The sequence below is a fragment of the Syngnathus floridae genome, chromosome 18 (genome assembly GCF_059516105.1).
Source record: "Syngnathus floridae isolate MCC-2025c chromosome 18, RoL_Sflo_1.0, whole genome shotgun sequence".
Taxonomy (NCBI): Eukaryota; Metazoa; Chordata; class Actinopteri; order Syngnathiformes; family Syngnathidae; genus Syngnathus; species Syngnathus floridae.
Window position 1 is genome coordinate 9,370,810 of NC_142430.1, and position 22,721 is coordinate 9,393,530.

The following is a 22,721-nucleotide window of genomic DNA, read 5'->3' on the forward strand; positions in this document are numbered from 1 at the left end:
TAGTTTTTTTTTTTTCTATTATATATCTGCATTATCTGTGGGGGTTTTGATTCTTTTTTAGATCTGAGTGTAAACACTGCGCACCCTGCAGCCAGAACAAGGACTAGACCTTGAAAATGAGGAGCAGATACCTTTACAGGAGTTTGCCTTCAGTTAAAATAAACAATAATCGCTTTTCTGAGTAATGCAGTTTGGCCGGCAGCTCTCTGAACTGAAGTTGATTTATTTAGCGCAGTCCACAGGCAGTGATTTACCTCTTTCTTTTTTTTTCTTTCCCCCTCTGCCTTGTTTCCCTCAATTGCTTTTTCCTTGCTCATAAGCATAGAGATGAAATGCATAGCTTGCTAGCACTGGACTTGTGAAGTACGGAAGAAGAAGAAAAAAATGCTATATTACAGCTTGAAAAAGATAAATGACTGTCAAAAAAACCCCAAACAAACTTATGAAACAGGCTTAAAGAAAAAGGATGGTACCCAAAGTTGAAGATTTTGTTGCATAACTTTTTGGGGCATTTAGTGCCATCAAACAGTTTTTGTAACTAAACCTTTCTGTGTGTATTTTTTCCCACTTTTCATATTTGTCTCAAGTTTGAGCGATTTTTCAACCCATTTCTCGTGGTTCGGTTCTCCCACTGTTCATCAACTTACTCACAAAGCCTTTTAAGGCGGTAACAATATATATTTGCCATTCCTTACAGTATTAAAGGTCAAGTTTTTTTCTTTTAGTGAGCCTGATAATAGCTTTGCACCTTTATTTTTATATTTTTTACCAGCCGCAATGACCTTTAGCTTGGTTTTGTTGTTTTCCTATTTTGCAGAAAAAAAAAAAAACAGCTGCACTTTTGAATGGTCCAAGTCATATGTCGCAAAGTCATTTAATGGTATCGAGCTAATTGCCGCACTCCAGTTGTTGACCGATAGGCCGATCAATATATGATGACTGAGACTCCAAATTGAGGTTAATGCAAGTTGGTGCCTGGCCAGCACTTACTTTTACATAACAATAAAAAAGGGGCCACTTGAGCAATCCAGGTCTGCATCAACTCTATTAATTTTAATTTTTGCCTCCATTTAATGGCTTTGCCCTTGAGTTTATAATTAGCTGGCCCTTGGCCTATGTTACGCCCCTTTGCAAAGTTTCATGCCAATCGTGCTGAGAGAAACAAAACAACAGACGTGGGTGAGACGATAACCTCCTCAGTCAGAGGTAATTATCATAACACACTCTTAAACACCCACAGCCGTAGCTGTAGCCACCCCGCAATTAATTCTGTGTACGGGCTTTCCGCGGCGACAGCACCGACTCCCACTTGCCAATATAATCATCACTTGTATGTTACAAACATTTCTAAAGCCCTCGTGAGAGCACTTCTATTAAGCCACAGCATCTGAGGTGATAGTCACACATGTAGTTCATATTTCTCTTGTCTGAATCGATCCACGGATTGGTAAAAAACATTTATCTTCTCTGGTTGACTTTGTGTCGTAAAATTGATTGGTTAGGAAAAAGGAAGAAAGCTTGCGAGTGATGCATAAAGCAGCAAAAAAAATGAAGCAACCTGACGTTTATTGATAACTTTACTACAGTAGAATTCTAATCTAATAGACTGATTTGGGGAACGGGGTTGTCTGTGACAGCCAGTTATTTTCTTACGGCCTAAAAACACCCAATACAATAAAACGAAATATTGTTTTGAACCTATTTCATCACCTACAAAAATCCTAGTAAAGCAAAACACATAAATGGATTGTAAAATTACAAAAAATGTTTGTTGATCCAAAATAACCTAACCGAGTATCTGGTTTGAACAGCTAAGTCTGTTTATCCAACAAACTTTAGAAGGAGTGTTTTGAGCGGACAGGACACTATTTATTTTTTGTCTATTGTTTCCGTGGCCAAGATCACGCTTGCAGTTCGCTTTAGTTCACACAAGTGTTTTTTTTTTGTTTGCTGTATTCACCCCTGTCCAAGCCAACTGCACCAGTGGGGGAAACTAACTAGCGTAGGCACCCTGAGAGACCTCCACTAATTTGTTTCCCTTCCTAGATCTCATTATTGGCCCTTATTATACAGCTGGAACCTTAGCCCGCTCAGTGTGCATGCGCAGCACTTGCTGCATTTGTTTCATTGGAAGATAATAGCAGAGCGGGCTTCCATGTTGTTGACAGTCTTAATGGGAAATTAAGACTACGATGCGGCCCGCGACAAAAATAATATTCATAGCATCACTGTGTTCAAGCTTCAATTGACCTTGGGGTTTGCAAAGTATAACTCCCCAATGACAGCCACACAGTAGCCCGGGCCAGCGGGGTTTATAAAAAAAAAAAAAGAGACAATTACTCACAGTTTGGGTGTCCTGTGAGGAATTCAGATTAGGTATTACTATATGAAACCACAGAGCAGCACTGCATGCTCAATTTCATGGCATTGTTGAGGTGAAAATTGTGATTTCCTTTGTAGCAAGGACATTGAATTCATAGTGCGTAGCCCCTTTTGCCGCAGGCACACCACGTGGCCTCACCTTAAGATGAGAACACGCATAGTGGGATGAGGGGCATTCCTTTTGAAGGATCTTTCCGATTCAAGGGCTGTCGGAGTGGACCTGTCTACCAAAGACTTGGGTGACAAACGCCAATGACAATGAGCGTCACGCAAGGGAAAATAGCACTGCAGACAGTCATTTGAAAGCCTGGTGGGAACATTTCTGCTCAAAGTGCATGGTGGGCGGGGGAAACTAATTGCCACGCAATTGTGCTCGGGAAAATGTAAAGACTTGTATATCTTTTTTGTTTGTTGATCGTGTCGAGGGATTTGATAATCCTGCTTTGGAGTGCAGTGGGTGGTAGGCTTGTGTTAAAGTGCATGAATTTCTAAGTTGTTTTGCATAAAAATAAAAAGCTGCATGCATATTTACACCGAGTCCTTCCATTGCAAATATGCTATTCGAAACAGACACTTGCTGGCCATGACATTTGATCAACCTACACGATGACAAATGAAAAGGGCAATCAGCAAAATAAGAGAGGGAGGGCTGCGCCGCTGTGGGAGTGGCCAATGAAAGTGTAGCTATACTTGTTGTGAAGACGCTTTTTAAATAAAGATGCCTGGCATTGTGTACGTTCAGTAACTGTTTCCACATCTGTGTACAAATAGGTCATTATGGGAAGGAGAGTGTGCGGAGTAGTGGCGGCGGCGCAGACCTTCACAACTTCATCTCCTCTGGCTTTGTGACATTGGGGCGAGGTCCTCAGAAAGGTAACAATCATTTTTTTGCTCTTCCTGACTGGTGAAGAGACCTTTGCGCTTCTCCATTTTATGCCAACAACATAGGCAAAATGTCTCCTGATTCAATTTCCCTCCAGAATAATCCCCACGAATTGCTGCCGCTGTTTTGCAATTAAATCTAATGCTAACACAAGACGCACAACTGATGGGAGTGAAGGTAACGTGAAGTGCTGCACATCTTTTCAGCGCACGTACACCGCCATTAGCGAGAGGGACCACACTTATCCCTTTGGGTAATGCATTGATTAGTATGCAGCCATGTTGGCCAAGCTCTGATTTATTCGCATCCATTTTGGCTCCACAAATCAGATGCCCCTGTGTGTCACCACATGGGGGATTGGAAAGCCCTTTTGCTTGGTCCTGCTTTCCAAGGTTTATTTGGAAATGTGTGTGCCACAGTAAGACTGCCGGTAACGTTTGATTGGGGCTGACTGGTAAAAGCAAAAGTCGGGACAGAATTTGGTTCTTCTGCTTCCATTTCTACTCTTACTCATAACTATGAAACCTTCTCATTTTTTTAAGTGTGCAACAACCAATGCATTGATATCTGATGCTTTTCAACTAATACTGGACAGTGAGCGATAATAATGCCAAATAGCAACATGAGGATAGACAAAACAGCATACATTCATTTAATTTTATAATGTGAGATTAGAGAAGAAAAAAAAAACATCCACTCACCTATCATACTTCTTCCGAATATAATAGGAATCAGACCAATGCAACCTGTAAATGGACAGATCAGATCTTTAGGTGAGCACAAATTGTCCCAAACCAATGTGAAAACATTAAATTTAAACATAAATCACAAAGTGTAGGCTATGTTCGCACAAGAATTCAAAGAAATCCCCACATTGAGGAATATGAATCCCCCTTTTAAAGAAGGCCTCAAGCTACTGCAACTACACACTGTCCCAGTATTGGTGACAACTGCCTGTCTGTCCTCTACACTTGTGTATTTTGTGATACTTTCCCTTGTGAGTATTATGTAATGTGTCACCACTGGTCAGGGTAACTACAAGTGTTATCAAGCTCATTATTTGGAGAGTGATTGTGATGTACTTAGGCATGTGTTACTTTCCGCTTTGAGACCACTTTTCAAGAATATTCCCTATTGCTCTTGAAAGTGCAGTTGGATAAACAAGCCAGAACTACTGCATAGTTTTTAGCAGTATATATACACACATACATACACACAATAAACAATCATTTTGGTTTAAGGCTGTTTCCATGAAATCTGCTTCTAATACGCAGGCAATAAAAAAAAAAGTTGTTTTTCTCTGAAGTGAATCCCTTTTACCAGGAATAAAAATAATAACACAAAAAATGATTACGCTGTATGAATGATGTTTGTTATAAACAAATCCTTCCCTCGGTACACATAACACAAAAGCGTGGCGCTTTTGTGCTTATCAGCATGAGGCGCTTGTTAGCATTTAGCTCATGTGTGGTGAAACCTGCTGGTAGCTTTTGATTATACTTCTTAAAAAAATACAAAAATATGCATTTGAAAAGGATGCCGAGCATTAGTGACAGCTTTCAGCTCTTTGACTCATTGTAAGATGTTGTGCCTCATGGCAGGTATGAGTGTGGATTGAATCCTAAATCAATAAAACGCTGCTCCCACGTTTAGATCTGTTTCACTCGTGAATTATCACTGCGTGTTGGTAGTGGAAACACTTTAACCAAGCTTCTCTACCTATTTGCTTTTATTTTGTGAGTCAGTTATTTATCTGTCTGCTTCTTATAATTTAGAAATGATCAAATCCAGGGATTTATCCAAATTAGATAGACACATTCTATCTTGCATTTGTGGGCTGACAGTCAGTAAGAGATGAAGTCAGAATGAGGCGGACACTAAGTAAGCAGTCAGGTTGAATAAAAATCAGAGTGGAGCTTCATTATTTTTTGAACAGCTTTGCTCGGCTTGTTTTTCTCTGGCTGAGAGTAACAAAGCCGGAAAGGCGAAAAAACAGTTACATATTCAGCGGCGCAGAATCAGAAACTTCTTTTGCTTTTTTTCACCCTTGTTTAGCACATTACAGTGTTTATTTTATGCCACATTGACAGAATCAGGTTTTGTTGTCATGATGTCTTCCTTCGGCTTGTGTACGTTTGCTCTGTTAAATTATACAAGCTGATGGAGAACGGGTGTTTGTGTGAGGCGAGATAACCCTCAGGGAGGACAGGTGAGGTCAGGGGGTGTTCCGACGCATCCTGACAGCTGGATGCTTCACATCTGCTCGCTGACATAAAAAAATAAAACTTGAAAACTTAAAATCCAGTGCTGTGAGCGGGGGGAAAAAAAAAGAATTCCAATTTGAAATTGTTTGCATACATAAGTTCTTCTGTTTTATGGATAAATAAAAGGCACTGCTGAGAAGACATTTTACTGCACGTGATAAATATCAAAATCACTGGTATGTAGAATTACAGAATAATATTTGGAGCTATTATTTGCCACCTTTGATCTGAAATGAGATATGTCACGGCTGCTGTCACTAAACTCCAGCAGAGATGTTAGCTGCTTGACTCCTTTCAAAGCCACCTGCTACCCGGTTAGTGTGTCACTTTTTTTTTTTTTTGGTGTTTGAGGGTGACACTATTAAAAAACGTTACATTTTGCATTCACAGCAGTGTCACTTTGTGATGTTGGTATATCTAGTCCCTCCAAAATCCATAAATGATAAAAACCCTTTTTAAGTCAAGATAACTAACTTTGTGTTGATTCAAAGATGTTCAGTGTCTTATCACAAACTTTGTTGCCAACTGCAGATACAATATTCCCACTTAATCTATTAAAGAATAAAAAATGGGGGCTCTAAAGATGAAAAAATAATAAAAGTAAAAATGTGCCAATTGTCTTACAGACGGATTAAATTCACTGCTCATGTCACAGCAATTAAATGATTAGAACACATTATTGTGCTTATTATTATTTGGGCCGTGTCCCAGTGTAATTATGGTAATTTGAGATATTTTAGTGAGGCAATACTTCAAACCACTGGTCTATACTTTTTCCTTTTAGAATTATTCCACTGAGAAATTAGATGTTGAACGGAGAAATGGCTTCAAATTTAAAATTTAAGAGTTAAAAAAAACCCAATGTGGATTATAACCATCTTTAACTTGGCACATTTAAAAAAAAACCCAACCAAACCAAGGCTTTGCGTAAACGACACGGATTTATAGCTTCCTTGTTTTTAAGCGGTGCAAATTCTCCCCCACATGATTGGCCCCCATACATATGCAAAGGGTTGCCCAATAGCGAGTTGAAATGAATTGTTTTTGTCACCGAGGAAGTATGGTGTACTTTTGCATTCACTCACTGTCACAAAGAGAAACTCGGCACTGTAAATCACTGTCACATTTGCACACATATTTCTCTGGCCTACAGAGTGTTTAAAGAGAGCAAAGCTGTGTGTGCAGATGGATGGGGAGAGAATTCTTATGACGGATGTTGCTGCTTTCCAACTCGCATGCCCCCATTGATCAAATGTTTCTACCTTGGACACAGTGCAGAGTGGCTTGACAGCCAGCATGCAAATTTGGCTTTAGATATTCCGCTTGCCAGCTGTTATTACTTGAATATGTCCATTTTAATTATTTCTCCGTGCGTCAGTCTTGTTGATAGGGGAACAGTGCCAAATCTTTGCACTCGGAGAAGTGATTACTTCATTGTTCTTCCCTTGGCATATGCCGCACTTGATAAGGCGAACTTTCTTGAGATTGTGTGTACGAACATATTTTCAAAAGCACCTTTGATAGATCATGTTGGTGAAAAATTTCCTTATTTGCGTAGAGGTAGAAGAAAACATCTACCAATGTTTTATTGTTTAGTATTTATCATTATTTATAGAATGGCCAGTCAGTGAATAATAAATTTGATGATTATTTAACAGTAGCTTTTTATTCAGCTTTAATATTAACCAAATTCATCAAACCCACCAAATGTTAAATGTCTGAACTGGTCCCTCATATCAGATTTCATAAATCATGTGTTCAATCGTTGCACATTGATGCTATCTGCTTTTCTATCGATTCCCCTAATGCGGATGGACTAGCACAGTTAGCAATACTCAAACGTCTTTTTCAAAGAATTTGCAATCCCGCTCTTCCGTAGGGATTCTAAAATCTGCTTAAGAGCCGGAATATAGGCAGGTTGCTTTGTGCCTGCTTTTGATTGGCAGCACCCTCCACTCTAACTGCTCATACAAATTGATAGCTGGGTTCACAGGAGGTGGCCGGGCGGCCGGGCGACTTGCTGCCTCAGCATTTTGTCAAACAACCAATGACGGAGCGCTAATAAGGTTCCGTGGAGAGCAAACCAGGGCCACGGCATTCATTAGCCGAAACAAAAGATCAAGGTAATTTTGACTAAAGCAAATTTGAAGGAAAAGATAAGCCTCTTTTGTCCTTGTAGCTCTGAAGCTCCCGTTACTGAATATGCACGATAGATCAACAATTAGGACGAAGGTTAAAAGGAAGGAAGGGAGCAGCAGTTTTTTTTTTCTCCCTTGGTAAGTGTGCTGCCTGTTCACTTGTGAGAGGGAAATATCAAGTAGGTTTATGTGGACTAAGTGGGCCTTAATAACCACCCCTACAGACCTACTTGCTTGTTTCTCTTCACCCTTATTCACACAGCTCATTAAGGAATCCTTGGTGTCCTTTACCCAAGAAGCGAGTTTGACAACTTCTCCGCCTTGCAAAATTAACACTCGCCTCGCAGCATTCTCTATAAAAGCTAACAGAGCACAAACGTGGAGGTCAGTGAATGACAAGTCACCCCACGATTCCTGACAAGCCTGGTGGGTATCCTGCACTTCCCGACACACTCCTGTCAATTACAGTGATGTCACTTTTGTGGAAAGACACAGGAAATGACAGCACCTCTTATCATTGTCCTTCTGCAGTGGCCACTTTGAAATAAGTACTTATTTGTCGGGACGCGAGCCGGACGCAAGACAAAGAAGCTCTTTCCGAAGGGACGAGATGGGAACGTAGCCAAGAATGTCTGATTGTGTTAAACCGAGCGAGCTGAAGGAGAAAAGCAGGTCGTTGTACTTCTCAGGTCAGAACCATTTTGAGGCTATGTGACCGTAGATTCGTTCGTATTTTGGGAATATTAGAATTTGTTTTAAAAATTGTAAAAAGAATAACCACTATTAGATAGACAAAAAAGATTGAATTACTACCTGGAGCATGTATATATGATGGCAGTATATGTATATATATTTTATTAGTATATGTGCTGGCAGTTCAAATTCGGGTGATTTCCAAATGACATTCCGATGTTTTACTTTGGAGATTTGACAGTACAAAGGCAAGAGAAGAGGTAGTCCTCCTTGCATGCATGACACGGGGGACTATACTTTAAAAGGCTGCTGTGGCGTGCCGTGCCGTTTGGGGCCTGTGGAAAGCTCCTAATGTGGCGCATCAATCAACTTGCTTCCCGCCGCACAGCATGGGAACTTTTATCTTTGCTCATTAAAGTAAGTGCAGCTATTTTATGCATGGGCTGGAATGCAGGGACTTTTTCCATGCTAATTTCTCACATTTAGGTTTGTTATTAATCATCTTTGATCAGTGGGGTTCTGTGCACTAATAAATTGGAACAGAGGCTGTCTTGGATTCATTTCATGCTGAAGCGTCAACAAACTAGGCTGCAGCTGTTTAATGGAAATATATAGGATGTCGCACCTTCAAACAGCTTCTCAACTTTACAGTTAAATGAAGCGCAGGAGAGAAATTGGCTCATTCTGTAAATCGCAGAGTAAACAGAAACAAAGTGTGGACATTGAGTGAGAAAAATCTCAGCTAAAAAGCATTTTTAAGTCCAATCCATCCATAAGTCTCCTTTACCCTCCTCGATTCATTCAAAATAAATATGACCAATGAAAAATGTAGTAACCCTCTCTGGAATAAAACAGACTTTTAAAACATTCCCTTATGCCCATGATACATATATAAAGGTACGAAGCGAGCACATTCTTAGCTACTACCGAAACCAGAAATAGCCACATCACAGATGAACGAGATGAAACGAAACATCGAATAAAGTTTGTCCAAATAACAAACAGCCAGCACATTTAAAGTGGGACCTTGGAACGTACATGGAGAAATCACCATAGCAAACGGAAAGGATGGCAAAGCTCTGAGAGGAAAGTCAGAACTTTTGTATGGCACAATAGAGGAGAATTTATTCATCAAAACCATTCATCACGTTGAAAAGTCAAACTGTATATTAAACAGCTCTGTCCTTGTTGGTTTAAGCCATAAATCATCGGTTATAAATAGTCCCGCAGGCATTTTGAGGATGTCTCCAAATGGACTGGTAAAATACACATTTTGGCTTTGTCGTGTTGACCTCAAGCAGCTTTCTATCCACCTTCCTCAAAAAGCAAGACAAACTGAAGCTCTCAACTCTAATCTATAATTCATAACCAAAAGGCTCAGACTGGCAAAGGCAGATAACTTGGTCAGTTTTGCTCCTTTCTCCGCCCGCAGCCGCATGACTATTATCCAGGGGCCATTGTGCGGGGAAACAAATGGGAAAATTGCCTCTCTGGCTTGGGTATTAGGAATTGTGTTGAATGTGCCCAATTTGAATGTGGACTTGCCATTCAGAGGTTTAGAAGCCGCCTATTTTACTGTGCAAATAATGAAGAACGGGGAGGGATGAGATTCAAATTAATCATCTCTATAGATTGGGCTTTATCTTCTAATCTAGCTCTGGTATTAACATTTAAAAGGGTTATAGGTTTTTTTTTCCTTCTTCTTGCCTTTTTGTTCTAATTTAAAGCGGCTGAGGCGAGTCTTTTAAGAGAAGATGGTCTTTAATATTAGTTCCATCTCCAGTCAAACTCATTTTATGGGGTAGTAGCTGATAAATGACTCCTGCTGTGGCGGTAATCTGTAATCGTTACCAATTTACAATGGGCAGTTGTTTACTAAGTACCCATTTATTTGCTAATTCCACATTTACAGATGATAAACTATCACGAGGAACCTTTCATTTGTTGTTCTCAATGAATGAATGTTTCTATAATCCAATTGAGCGACCACGAAACGGTCAAATGTCTTGTTATTAAAATTGGAGTCAAGTCTATCTGTGGCTGTCAATAAAGCAGGTGGCTGCTTCCCTGGGCTTCCATTTCACACCGTTGTTCACACAAGCTTGAGGAATGAGAGATCAACACCTTGTCAGGCGTAGCCATTAGGGTCCAATTTGGGATTCTCGTGGGAAGCGAAAGCCTTGGCGTGCTGAGCCGAAAGCTCCGCCGGGTCCGTGAGCCAGAACGCTCAGCCATGTCTGCACCTCTTTACTGTCACTTAGTCCATCACCCATCACTCACTGCACCTCTGTTATGAATCGTGCTGCAAATTGCCCCGACATTGTTACCCGCACAGCTTTGTTGAACCCCCTACTCCCCTTGAATTACGGCCGATCCAGGTTATTGGTATTAAATCGACAATACCGGACCATGAGGCGAGATATAAGTGAAAGGTGGCTGCAACAGGGATAAATAATGAGCGTTCCCATGGGGCCATTAGCGGTTACGAACGGGAGGGAGCCTGTCAGATGGTGGAAGGAATTCTTCCACACAGCATTGGTGCCTGCCTGTTAGTACCCAAAGGGTCTTTGGTAAAGGTGTGAAAACATAGGAAACTGTTTGTGTGAGCTAACTAAAATAGAAAAAAATGATGAATGCATGAATGTGAGTTTCAGCTCTTACCATTTTAGGAATAATGACAAGCAATACCTAAAATTGAAAGTCTCTTCTCATTAATGTTGGTCCTTTAGTGGTGCTTTCCATCAGCACACTTGATTTTTTTCCTTTCTTTGGTCAGGAAAAAACAGTAAAGAAATTGAATGTCATTCTCAATCCATAAGACGGACTTCAAACTCTTTTCCACGAGCTAGCGAAACTTATTTTTCATCAACATTTTTTGCTACTAATAAGCGGAATGTCACCATTTTTTTTTTGTAATGTAATTTCTGTCCGCTATTGTTCATTTTGTCATTTTGTCAAGCTACTTTTATAAAGGGCACAAACTTTGAAAGGTTGCACCGCCAGCTCAAGTTTTGGGAGCAGATTCAAGAAAATGATTTCCCTTCCCCAAAGTTTCCCCAAGTCATTAGTACTGGAAAGTAATTGTTACATATTTACAAAAGAACTTTCAAATCAGACCAAATTGGCTGCATGCTGCCATTCCTGACAGACAGGAGCTTTTATTGTTCTTCCCAGCTGAGTCGAAGAGTTTCCATGTCTTAATTACCTGACACACTTTTGGCACAGTGCAGCACTACGGAGCTGGCAAACACCACGGGGAAGAGAACGGGGTGGGCTCAGCTGAGACGGACAGAAGCCAGGGGAGAGCGAAAGAGAGAAAGAGAGAAGGCCCCCAGCTAGCATGGCTCGGATGACAGATGTGACAGTGGAGGGGGTCTTGAGATCCCCAAGGAGGAGCACAAGAACATGCCAGATCTATTTCAGAGAAGTCCCGTATGCCCGTATAGCAGAATTGAAAGAGCTACGAACCATAAGGAAAAAAACAAAAAGAAAATGTAAATCCCTGGCTTTCTTTATTGTCTGCTCTGTTTTGTTGCAAGTAAGTGCAATCCCCCAGGAATGGCCTTTTTTTAAGATATTTCTGAACTTGCAGTGTAATGAAATACAATGTTGCTGTCAGTGTATAGATTACAGGTGCAATGAAAAGAAAATATATATGGATATACCATTCTTCTTCCAAAAATTGCCCTACTTTCTTGGTCTGGCAGGTTTTCTTACACTATCACATTCTGACACTTTAAGAGTTTCTGCTTTTTTTTTTTAGTACGGACAACAAACTGATTCACGGCTAAAGTGTGAGGTTTTTATTCTTCAGCTGGACAAATTAATTAGAAGCTTGATTCTTCATGAGAATCTTTTTTAAATACTTTTTGCTGAACTCGCTTGTTTACACGCCAACTGTATCATGTCGTATATTTTCTATGCTGACAAAGGATATTCACATAGCTCGGTTAATCTGGTATTCCAGTGCCTCGTGTTTCTTTCGAAAGTGCCGTCGCCGACTCCAGCCCCCGTGCATACTCTAACAAAGCCTTGAGGTCAAAGCAAATGCACGACATCATTGGGAGTTGTTGTGACATTGGAAACACAATTGCCGCATAAAATGCTTTTACATGCATTGTCTAGTGTGTTGATCTGCTATAATAGATGCCATCCCTATGGTTGCTCCTCTCGCATTTAATATCATAGCCTACTATGCGGCGCTTTTGTCATTTTTAAGCACACAATGCGGATGTGAATCATCCAGTTGTGTCTCTTTCTTCTTGGAACGTGGCATTGATCGGTCTGCTGGAGGCAGTCTCTGCCAGCCTGGCCAGCGTCATCAATATTGCATCAGGTTGAGTCTAAACAGTGCGGAACTCTTTAGCAGTCCATCAAGGGAAGCGTAAAATGGAGGCTTGTCTTTATTTCCCCGCATGCAACTAATATGACCCTTTGCACTGAATGGACCACAATCCACATAGTAGTTTGGTTCTATTGAAAACTATATCCACTATATCGATGTACATAATTCAGATCTGGAAAAGCAATGATGTACTTAACGTGAATGATCCCCACATTTTGTCCTTTGAAACGGAATCTGTTAATGTTAAATGCTGCTAAGTGGAAAGCCATTTTTTATTTGCACAATAATAAAAAAAAAATAAACCACAGAATGATTTTGAACTCATGTTTTGAGCCTTTCAGCAGGGTGAAGCTAAAATTGAATGTTATAGAGTGCGGATGAGCTAATATTGACTGACCGACTTCATTTGGATCATTTGAAGAAAAATCTCCATGGAGACGTAAACAAGATTTTGAAGCAAACTCAATCAGACTTCATTGTTCCCATGTAACTCTCCCTTCATCGTGGTGGACTGACTGTGTGGCAGACACAGCAAATAAGAAGATATTACAAAAAGGAATTAGCTTTGCAGTTTCAGCATTGCCTCTTAGGAAATATATTGGTAAATGGAGCATGTTCCAAGAGGGGGATATCTGCAGTGCTGGCAACTTACCCACTTCGGTTGGGCCTTTTCACTCACTCATTAACCTTGCATGGAAGTTGTTTGCATATGTGCATGCATGGCATTTTGGGCTTGCTAATCAATTTGGGCTGAGAAGAGAGGAGAGTGCCATTAATTTACATTTATTTAGTTTTTGTAAATTTAAAGCTCAGAGTTTGGAGTTCTAATTTCAGAGCACTTGCAGTATTTCAAAGTAGCTTATTCACTTGATTGAGGGCATAGGGCAGAGGTGAGCAATTCATTTTCCGATTTTTAAATGAATAGCTCAAAGAACTGATCTTCAAAAACATTAAATGTCTTGTTGTGACACATCAAGAGCCATTTAACGGTTAATCATGCAGGGTCACGTCAAAGACATCTAAATTCCGGCAGTCCTTTTTTTGTCTGTTTCTATGGCAGAGCCAACTAATAATCAAATCAAATGGAATAAACCATAATATAATATTTTCAGAACACTAATTGAGAAAATGTGACCCTCCCGCCTCAATTGCTTTAGTGTTTCATTTGATAGCACCTTTATTTTCTCACAACGAGATAAGTGCAGATAACTCACATACATTGATAAAGACGAAAAGGAGGATTTCAAAAGGAAATCCCATGATAGTTCAGACCAAATCATCTTGCTGAGATTGTAAAATAACATTTCATTACCGCAAGCAGCATGTCGTCTTGCACTGCTTTTTGTGTTTGAAGACGTTACCGTCGCAACCTGAGCTGCACCTGTGGTGCGCCAGCATCACTAAGACAAACCACATGAAAAATGAGAGATGGTGGCCACACAGAGAGCAAATTAAAAGGAGAAAAATAGCGCAACATTTCTTCGCCTGTCAGTCAAGCAGGGGGACGCCACTTATGATCATCTAGAAATCCAGTTTACGTCTTCCCTTCCCTCAAAGACATTTCTGCCGAAATACCCTTGCGATTTGCCACAAGGACATCCAGGTGACGAGATCTGAGGGATATTTCTCAAAGTCTTCTGTCCTATATAGCTCAGCTGTCCGTCTGTCCTTCAAGGCTGTACGCCGCTCGTGTGCGTCATCCATTATTTTGGCTCATTGATTAAGGAAGGCCAGCAATGAGGGATCACTGTAATGACTGGTAAGCGGAGCCTCCTACGAGATGGCTGCGTCACACAGGCGTAAGTAAAGCAGAGGTGTTAGCCAGCCAGCCAGCCAGCCAGCGGCCTACTAATCACCCTATGCTGTGAGTAATGGCGATGAAAGCAATCACAGGCCGAATGCATCATGTCTCCCTCCACAGCCTCCCTCCCTCCATCCATCCATCAAAGCCGCCTGGCTTGCATTTGACCGAAATGCATGGCAATTTTGAAATATGACATTTTGTAAGAGTCAGTGGGAGCATGTTGGCTCTAAAAGCACGGAATAATTAAACAGAGCCGTAAACGTCTATTGTATTTCATCTATTGACGTGTACGTGTTGTGCTTTTCAAGTTGTTTCCCCTGGGTGAACATTTCAAGCATGGCTTGGGTGCATAATTACAAAAGAACATGCTCGACTGCTTTAGACGGAGTTACAATATACTACAGCAGTTATTTTCCACTTGACTCATCTTTCAATTTGTTACCCTACATGATATGAATCTGTGACTCACTTACACACCAGTACAAAAGTGCTTGGCAAAAGTTTGATTTGTCACTTCTGCAAGGAACACAGTGAGTAGGTGTTCATGGGTAACTAATCTTTCTCCAAGCTAAAGTAGGAGGGATTCCCTGCTATTGTTTACAAATCCAGAGTTTGTGCTTTTGCAGTTCTAGTGGCATTGAGGTCATTTCAACCAGTAGCTGACACTTGCAATTAGCCTGTAATCTGACCTCCTCCTACAAACTTCTCAGCTTCGGCTTATATTTCCTTAAAGAGCAGGAGAACTGCTATAAATACGGTGCAATCTCCATTTAACCGACCAACAGAAAATAGCGACTACACGTCTCTGTGTACAGTAGCTGTCAAAGCCCGTTAGCTTCAGAATTAGATCCCCAGCCTCTCTATGACCCTGAACAGGATATTAAAAAAAAAAGAGAAGATGGATAGATATACAGTATTCTAGTATGTGAAAAATAAATAATCATCATAATCATTCACAAAAATAGATTATATTGAAAATGTTATCAGATTATTCGATTCATCAATGGCATAATCGATTCTAAAAATATTTCATGGGAAGCTCTAAAATAATCATCAGAAAAACTTCCATTATAAGATGTATTCAATCAGCCAAGTGATGGTACCTAAAAGCTTCCATAATAGTGCTCATATTCCTTTAATGCAGACTCTTGAAATTCCAGTGAGCTTTTGACATTTTACCATTTTGAAATGGGCAATTTCAAAGTGGATTAACCTTTTCTGCCCAAATTTGAGCTGGCTCACTGGGGGTTTTGTGAAAAGGACTAGCATCAGCAGCAATCAAACTTCATCTCAAATACATGGACCGATGGACAAATGCATTAGCCTTCAGTGATATGGCATGGATATTTCAATATATTTAAATGCCTACATATGGTACGCTAAAGGTTCATCACATTCCCACAGCCTCCAGCTGCCTACAGCCTGATCAGCGCAGGCTGCAAAATTAATCACCATTGCTGCTGCTGATGCGACCGGTGGCGCTTTTGTGAAATGTTAATAAAGCTATACTGAATAAGTCCGTAGCCTGTGGCAGCTCACTAAATCTCAATGACTTCATTAGCTCGTCACCGTGAGTCACGCTGCCAAAAGCAATTAAAACACAAGAGAAAATACAGCGTGGCTTCTGACACTGATACGCTCTGCTAGTTTTCACATAACTGACATATCAATAGGTGTGTTGAATCAATATGCAGATTTGTCTCACTCGTTTCAAACACCTCAAGTCAGGTGGCTTTTTTGTGCCAACGTAGACGCTCCCTTTAATGCTGATGTCGAGCAGGATACAATGGCCTTCAAGAATTAATTGCCTGCCACTGATTTTTCTTTCCTCCCCATTTAATAGCAAGAGAACAGCTCGTTCATCTGTATAAGCCTAGAAACATTAAATGGAAAAAAATCTAACTGAGTTGGAGAAGTGAGTGGAAACAGGAAAGGTCACTCTGATATTCACCCAAATCATTTTGTCTTTTTATTTCTCATTCAATCAAGGAGCCAGATGAAAAAAAAAATCCCATGATATGTCAGTATTTCACTTAACAATAATTTAACTCTGCGTTGAAAATTCAGGAAGCCATTCCTCCATATATGACACTGCACTTCTATTCCCTTCTCTGGTAAAATGGAAATGAATTGAAACCGTGGGCTTATGTGCATTTAAAGAAACCTTCATCTTTACAAATGAGTGACAGTCGATTGAAAAGCCGCATTTCCGTCCGTCTCCTATTTCTGCACGGAGACAGTCCACCCCCACACATACACATTCTCCTCATTATTATGGCTCCATTATTAATGAGTTTTGAATTAACAGGCTGTGGAATGTCTTCAACCGGAGCCCCTGCTGAGTCTGATAGAATTAATTTAATTGGAAATAAAGAACTTAAAGTGGCAGCATGGAACAATTGTTTTTTATTCCACGGTCCCCTTTATAGTTTTAGCGTTTCATTGACTTTCAAGTCGCTGTGGTAAATACAAAATTGAGGTCAACTTACATTTGTTCATAGAATTTCTTTTTTTTTTACAATAAAATTTGAATAGAAATTGAGCATACATGTTGCAGTCAACTTCCCAGCATTATAAAAACTTTATGAAAAAAAATTGAAGCAGCTTTTCATTCTTACTGTCCCCCAAGTGAAAAAATAAAAAAAATTGACTGCTCTTAATAGTAAAAGCCAAAAGTTAAACAGCCCTAACTTTGATGGCGGGTCTACGAATATGTTGAGCGACTTTACTGCTTCACATAAAGACGACGTACAGCTCACTTTCTGGTCATTTTTCTTTGACTTTTATGGCCTGCTCTAGTCTACTGAGCAGCCAAAACAGATATTTGTGCTCTTCCCTTCTCATATTAAGTCTCTTCATGCAATAATACCCATTAATATGGCCATCATCAAATAATTCAGGACGTGATGTGATGAGGTTTTAAATAAAAACGATGCCTTTTTTCCCAACCTTACAATCTTTTCTTCATTAAAAACATTGTGAACTAAAGTGGGCTGATCAGAGTCGTGCAACTCCAGGGCTAGAAATGAGACCCACTCTGGTCCTGGTTAGTTGCAAAATTTCCATTTTAGTGTACACGACACTGTACTTTGATTTGAGTTCTCTCTTTTTCCTCTGTCCTACAGCACAATTCTCAATAATAAGCAGATCAGATATGATTCTTGGAATTAAAACAGCATTTGCCCCTTTGATCGTATGCTACTATGGAACGCCGAAATAGGACTCGCCCTTCTTTATCGAATCTTTACACTCGGTCACATAATCCTCCTCCTGTGCACGCTTTGCTCAAACTGTGCTTGGAGGATGGCTTTTCGCGATGAAGAGTTAATGAAGGAAGCTTTTCTTCTTAGAAGAAGAAAAAAGGCAACTTTGTACTCTGGCTTTGTTAATTGCATCACAATTGGCTTTTAAGCCCAAGGAAGCCCATCATAAATATTTAAGAAAGATTAATAAGCTGCTTTACCGATTTGTATTCACCTACATCTATTCCCACATATTATTGCGGAAAAATACTCCCGTCCACGAGTGTCCTCGCCCTCCCTCATAAAGTGTAAGTGAGAAGCACCATTGTCAACAAGCCATGTTATCATGAAATATACAGTAGAGGCCAACGTGGGATGGTGCTGCTGGCAGCGTGGTTATGTAAGCCGCTTTCTCAGGGACTGATAGCAATCCAATACACCCAGCAGGGGAGCAATGGTGTGAGTGTGTGCCTCAGTGTTGGGGATGTGAAACAAATCACACATTTGAGTATTACACCCCGTCCGTATCTTACCACAGGTACAGAATGACTCACACTTGATGTGCCAATGTCACTGTGATTTGTTATATTTCATTTTTAAATCAAATGTGGATTATTACACCAGCTCACTCATCATTTTTTTTATACTATATAGAACTCAAAGAATACATATGTTAGCATTAAAAGTGAATTCTAAACCCAACACTGCATTATTTTATTTTTTGTAAACACAGTCATCCAGTCTTACTGGTATCTAACTGTTTAGTCCATCACACATCACCGTGTGCATTCCCATAATCCAAACCCAAGCTACATCACTGCACAATTTTGTGAATTTTCTACTTGTTAAAAAGGCCTGGACAAAAAATAATGGTACCCTTAGGAACATAATAGAGCATAAGTAGCAATTGTTTCAACTTGTTGCCCTTTTAAGAGGATGACAAGTAGTCGCCGTGTTGGGTGACATTCCCTTTGCATGTACTAATCTATGGTGCACCTTTGCATTAAAATGCTGACAAGCGCTGTTTGAATGTCTCTGTCGCAAGGGATTCCATGAACCTCCCACTCTTCTCACGAGAAAAATGTGAAATTCATGCTAATAAGCCTATTTGCCGCAGCGCTTTCCTTTCCCAACACGCCTACCTCTTCTTATCATTGATATACGCGTTTATTCGGTGAGTAAGTTTAAGGTCAACACTGTCATGCGTATGGTTCCGAGCCGCTGATGGGGAACGCCTCCCTTCTGTGTGGGAGGCAGCCCAGATCAAAATGGTGATGGCTAATCGTTAAGGATGGATCAAAGTACCGCTCTTGTGTCAGTGGACGTCAGTCACTAACACCTTCTTTTTCATTCTGTGGCATCAACCATAGCAGGAAAATAAAATGCTGGCTTGATATATGTATATGTGTATGTAACCAGGACTACAAAGGAAGTTTCTTTAAAAAACTTTCGTTGGAATATGTTTTCTTGTCACTGTTGATTGATGTATTTTTTTTCTTAATTACTGAATGTAAACGCAATTTTGTACCTTAACCCTCACTCCCATTCTAAACATACTCGGTGTTAAATATTATATGCTGTGACTCTAATTGCCTCTTCTGTTATTGTATGAAGTGAATCATCTAATAGATAACCGCTTGGTTCTTTTTTCTAGGAGAAAAACATTGGCCCGTCCGCTCCCAGAGTCACCATGGTAGGGATGGCTGTTCTTTGTTAAACGCTCAAAGTTGCCTCTAATCACTTATTCTCCAATCTAGCCGAAAAATATTAAAGACTAAAATCCATAACCTGATTCGGGGATGTAATATTTCCAAAGTGTTTGGAGGCAGCTTCTACCTGTAGTGTAGCTAACCTATGTACGTATTCCTCGCTCTCTTGTCTGTGTGATGAAGATGAACGTGTGTAGCTTTGTCCCTGTGCTCTACTTCTGGGGTTGTAACCGTACATACACTATGATTATCCTTCAACGGCCATTTTCATCAGCACAACCGATAATTCTCCTTACAGCTCAATGCCAGTTTATTATACGCAATTAGCAGACCAACCCACAGTAATTTTGCAATCCAAAAAATGTGATAATAAAACATAATAGTCAGGAAGAATCACCCTGTGTCCAAATTTGATCAATTTCATATTTTTCCACATAGATAGTACTGGTCAGTGTGGGTTTGTTATTTTGGTGCAAATTATGAATTTACTTAATAAATAAAAAAACGTCATGAAAAAAATAAGCCGTCGGGCAAGGCTAAATCGAATTTCCTGCCAAGTGATTGCAATTGTGCATTGATAAATAATAAATACACATTCAGTATGTACTGTTACAGCCCTATAAGATTCTGTTTCAGTGATCAATCAGTGAAAAAGTATGTTTGCTTCTGATTCCAAACGCCTTTGTGAGACCTAATTAAAACACAGCTATAGGAAATGCTAATAATATATTGTACCTCTTAATGTTTGTTGCAGCTGACCTACATTGTATTTTTGTTTTGTTTTTCCCATCGTGCTGTGCCTTAAAACCCAACTGGTCCCTTTTCACTCCTCTGTACTCTTACTATTTGTAAGCTTTATGTTTTGGATCTGCTTAGTCATGTCCTAATCGCAAGCAACGGTGTGTGCGCGCATCACAGTGGAGAGGAGGTCTGCTTTATGAAGGCATGGATAAAGGCAGTTTTGATGATGTTACTTCTTTTATTTGAAGAAGACATCAGATAAATCTGTGCTTATCCTTGCTCACGATATACGGACCCTCCTCTACCTCTCCCTCGTCTCCACTCAAAGGAAGTCTGCTTCTCAACAGTCCAATGGAGTCTGTTGGTATGTCAATCAACAGGTGGAAGAAATCACTTTTGTTTCTCATTATCACATTGTATACAGGTCTATACGGGAGCGTGAATCCCACAATGGCACTTGTGATGACAATACCGCAGTGTGATACCGATTTCCAGAAAAGCTCATTACCTGTGCTAAAAGTGTCATTTCATCTTTGAGGTGTAGGAACGGAGTGAACGAACGCATGCTTGCTGTGAAGCTCAGCTTCAATCAAAATGGAGCTCTTATTGCCTTGTAACGTGCAGGGTCACACATGGGTTCAGCGCCAATCACATTTCAAAATGAACTAGTATGAGTTCCACCTCCACCTCCTGCCCTTCGCCATCCCCTGCTGAGACCATCAGAGTGCATTTGTCAAGATGGAGAGGCAAAGCCCATGTCAAGTAACCCACTTGGCTCGGGTGTCTTGGGGGTGATTGTGAGTTATGAGCTAAAGGGCAATACTTACTGGAAATGGCCAAAGATACAGAGCAAAGTGGGATTGGATTGCACTTGGAAGGCAGCGAGAGCGTTGCAATCTGTAGCTCATTTAACGCTCGTTACGGAATGCACTTAGGAAGTGTATCACCATATCCGAGTAGAATAGCCATTGGTAGATTTAGATAAAGCCAGAAGCAGAACCATCTGGATCCAGATGATCAATGTGCTCTGTTTTGGGTATCAATTAAGATGCTTCTACCTAGGGGCCTTCAGCTTTATGTCCACCCCCCCCCCCATGATGGTAGTTAGCATTCTGCGGTAAAATGCGAACAGCCTTTGTCAGTTGTAAATGTCAAGCCCTTGGTGGTTTCCCCTTTCCTTTGCTGTGAAAAGGGGCCACGGTTGCATGTGTCACTCGGCTGTCAACAAAACCAGTGGGACACAGACTCGCACATTTCGACTTTACACACTTTAAACACACACATGCACACACTATTAAAAGCTTCATAAAACCTCGCTGGGCTGTTGAGAAGCCCAACAGCTCCACTTGGCAGCGCTAATGGCCTTGGCAGGTTGTGGAGAGCCAGCCATGTTGTGAAGACGTGAGCATGACTCTGATAGATCTCATGAGCTCTGAGGAATCAGGGATTGAAAGGCTGCTCTTTGGTGACTGGCCCACACTTGCCTTTTTGTCTCGTCTTATCTTCGAAAAAACACTGATACAGTGCTTCGCAGTTATTTTCAGCTTTTTTTTTAATCATGGGAGAGGTGTTTGTTCTACGATTATATTTCTTTCTGCAATTTTTTTCGCTCCTGTTTTTCCAATTGTAGTAACTACTAAGGCCTTTCATTGCATTGCGTTCGTCCTTATCATTGTTTTGACAATTACATATGGCCTACATTTGAAATGAAGTATGCATATTCAAATTTGATGCACAAGACTCTTACAATAGTAAATATTTAAATCTCTTCTTGAGGTGTAAATAAGAATGATGTGGTGCACTACATTGGTGGATTTACAGGAAAGTCCCCAAGGCCTTTTAAGTGGGTCAGTAAGCTAAAGCTTTACCACTAGTCAATGTGTCAGCTGCATCGGAAAAGTCCTTTTCAGCTGAGCCGAGTTTAGCAATTTATGAAATGTATAGACATTAACAATGGATTGCGCCGGTTAAAACTCGGTGCTAGAAATCTCTACACATTCTAGTATAATTAACATCAATAATGATTTTCTATTTTTCATAAAAAAAGTCATTCATTCTTCTTGTCGTGAGTGTTTAGAAAACGTCTGGCTCTGGTTATCAATTATGGTCCACAATGCTTTATCTCCTACTAATATGCAAATGCATCGCCTTTAAAAATATATTCATAATACTTCAGGATATGTTTTGCAGTGTTTCCAAAAGAACAATACAATACACACCCACACGTTGAAATCGCCTTCTGGCTATCAAGGCAAGCTTTTTGTTTGAATGCAAATTTCCAGATCAATATTCTTCTGGTTTCCACAGTACCTTCAAGCACGCCATTGCAATCAATTTTCCAAATGCTTAGTTAACCTTGGCACAAGGCGAAAGGTGTTCAGCCCCCACTCGTCTCCCGAACCTTGTATATGGATGCGATGTGGGAAAAAAATCTCAGAGTACTGAGTCACGAGTACGCCATCTGGATGCTATTATGCAAAGAGAAGCGGATATACGTAAACTAAAAAAGCATGACTAACC

At 40.3% G+C, this 22,721-nt stretch overlaps 2 protein-coding genes across 9 annotated transcripts in view; one reads left to right on the top strand and one right to left on the bottom strand.

Moving 5' to 3' along the window:
* The window catches only part of LOC148382962 (transmembrane protein 238-like), a 68,566-nt gene that overhangs the window by 33,118 nt on the left and 12,727 nt on the right, over window positions 1-22,721 (bottom strand). Inside the window, exon 3 of the mRNA XM_088359603.1 lies at window positions 3,967-4,011. The gene's annotated coding sequence lies outside the window, so the exon portion shown is untranslated. The remainder of the gene's footprint in view (window positions 1-3,966; window positions 4,012-22,721) is intronic.
* The window catches only part of shisa6b (shisa family member 6b), a 37,598-nt gene that overhangs the window by 4,091 nt on the left and 10,786 nt on the right, over window positions 1-22,721 (top strand). For 5 of the 8 annotated variants that reach the window (XM_088359591.1, XM_088359593.1, XM_088359597.1 and 2 more), the window contains 2 exons: window positions 3,154-3,255; window positions 19,406-19,444. In XM_088359591.1, coding sequence (XP_088215717.1) covers window positions 3,154-3,255; window positions 19,406-19,444 — 141 coding nt within the window. The remainder of the gene's footprint in view (window positions 1-3,153; window positions 3,256-19,405; window positions 19,445-22,721) is intronic. The other 3 variants (XM_088359595.1, XM_088359598.1, XM_088359596.1) reach the window with 1 other exon arrangement.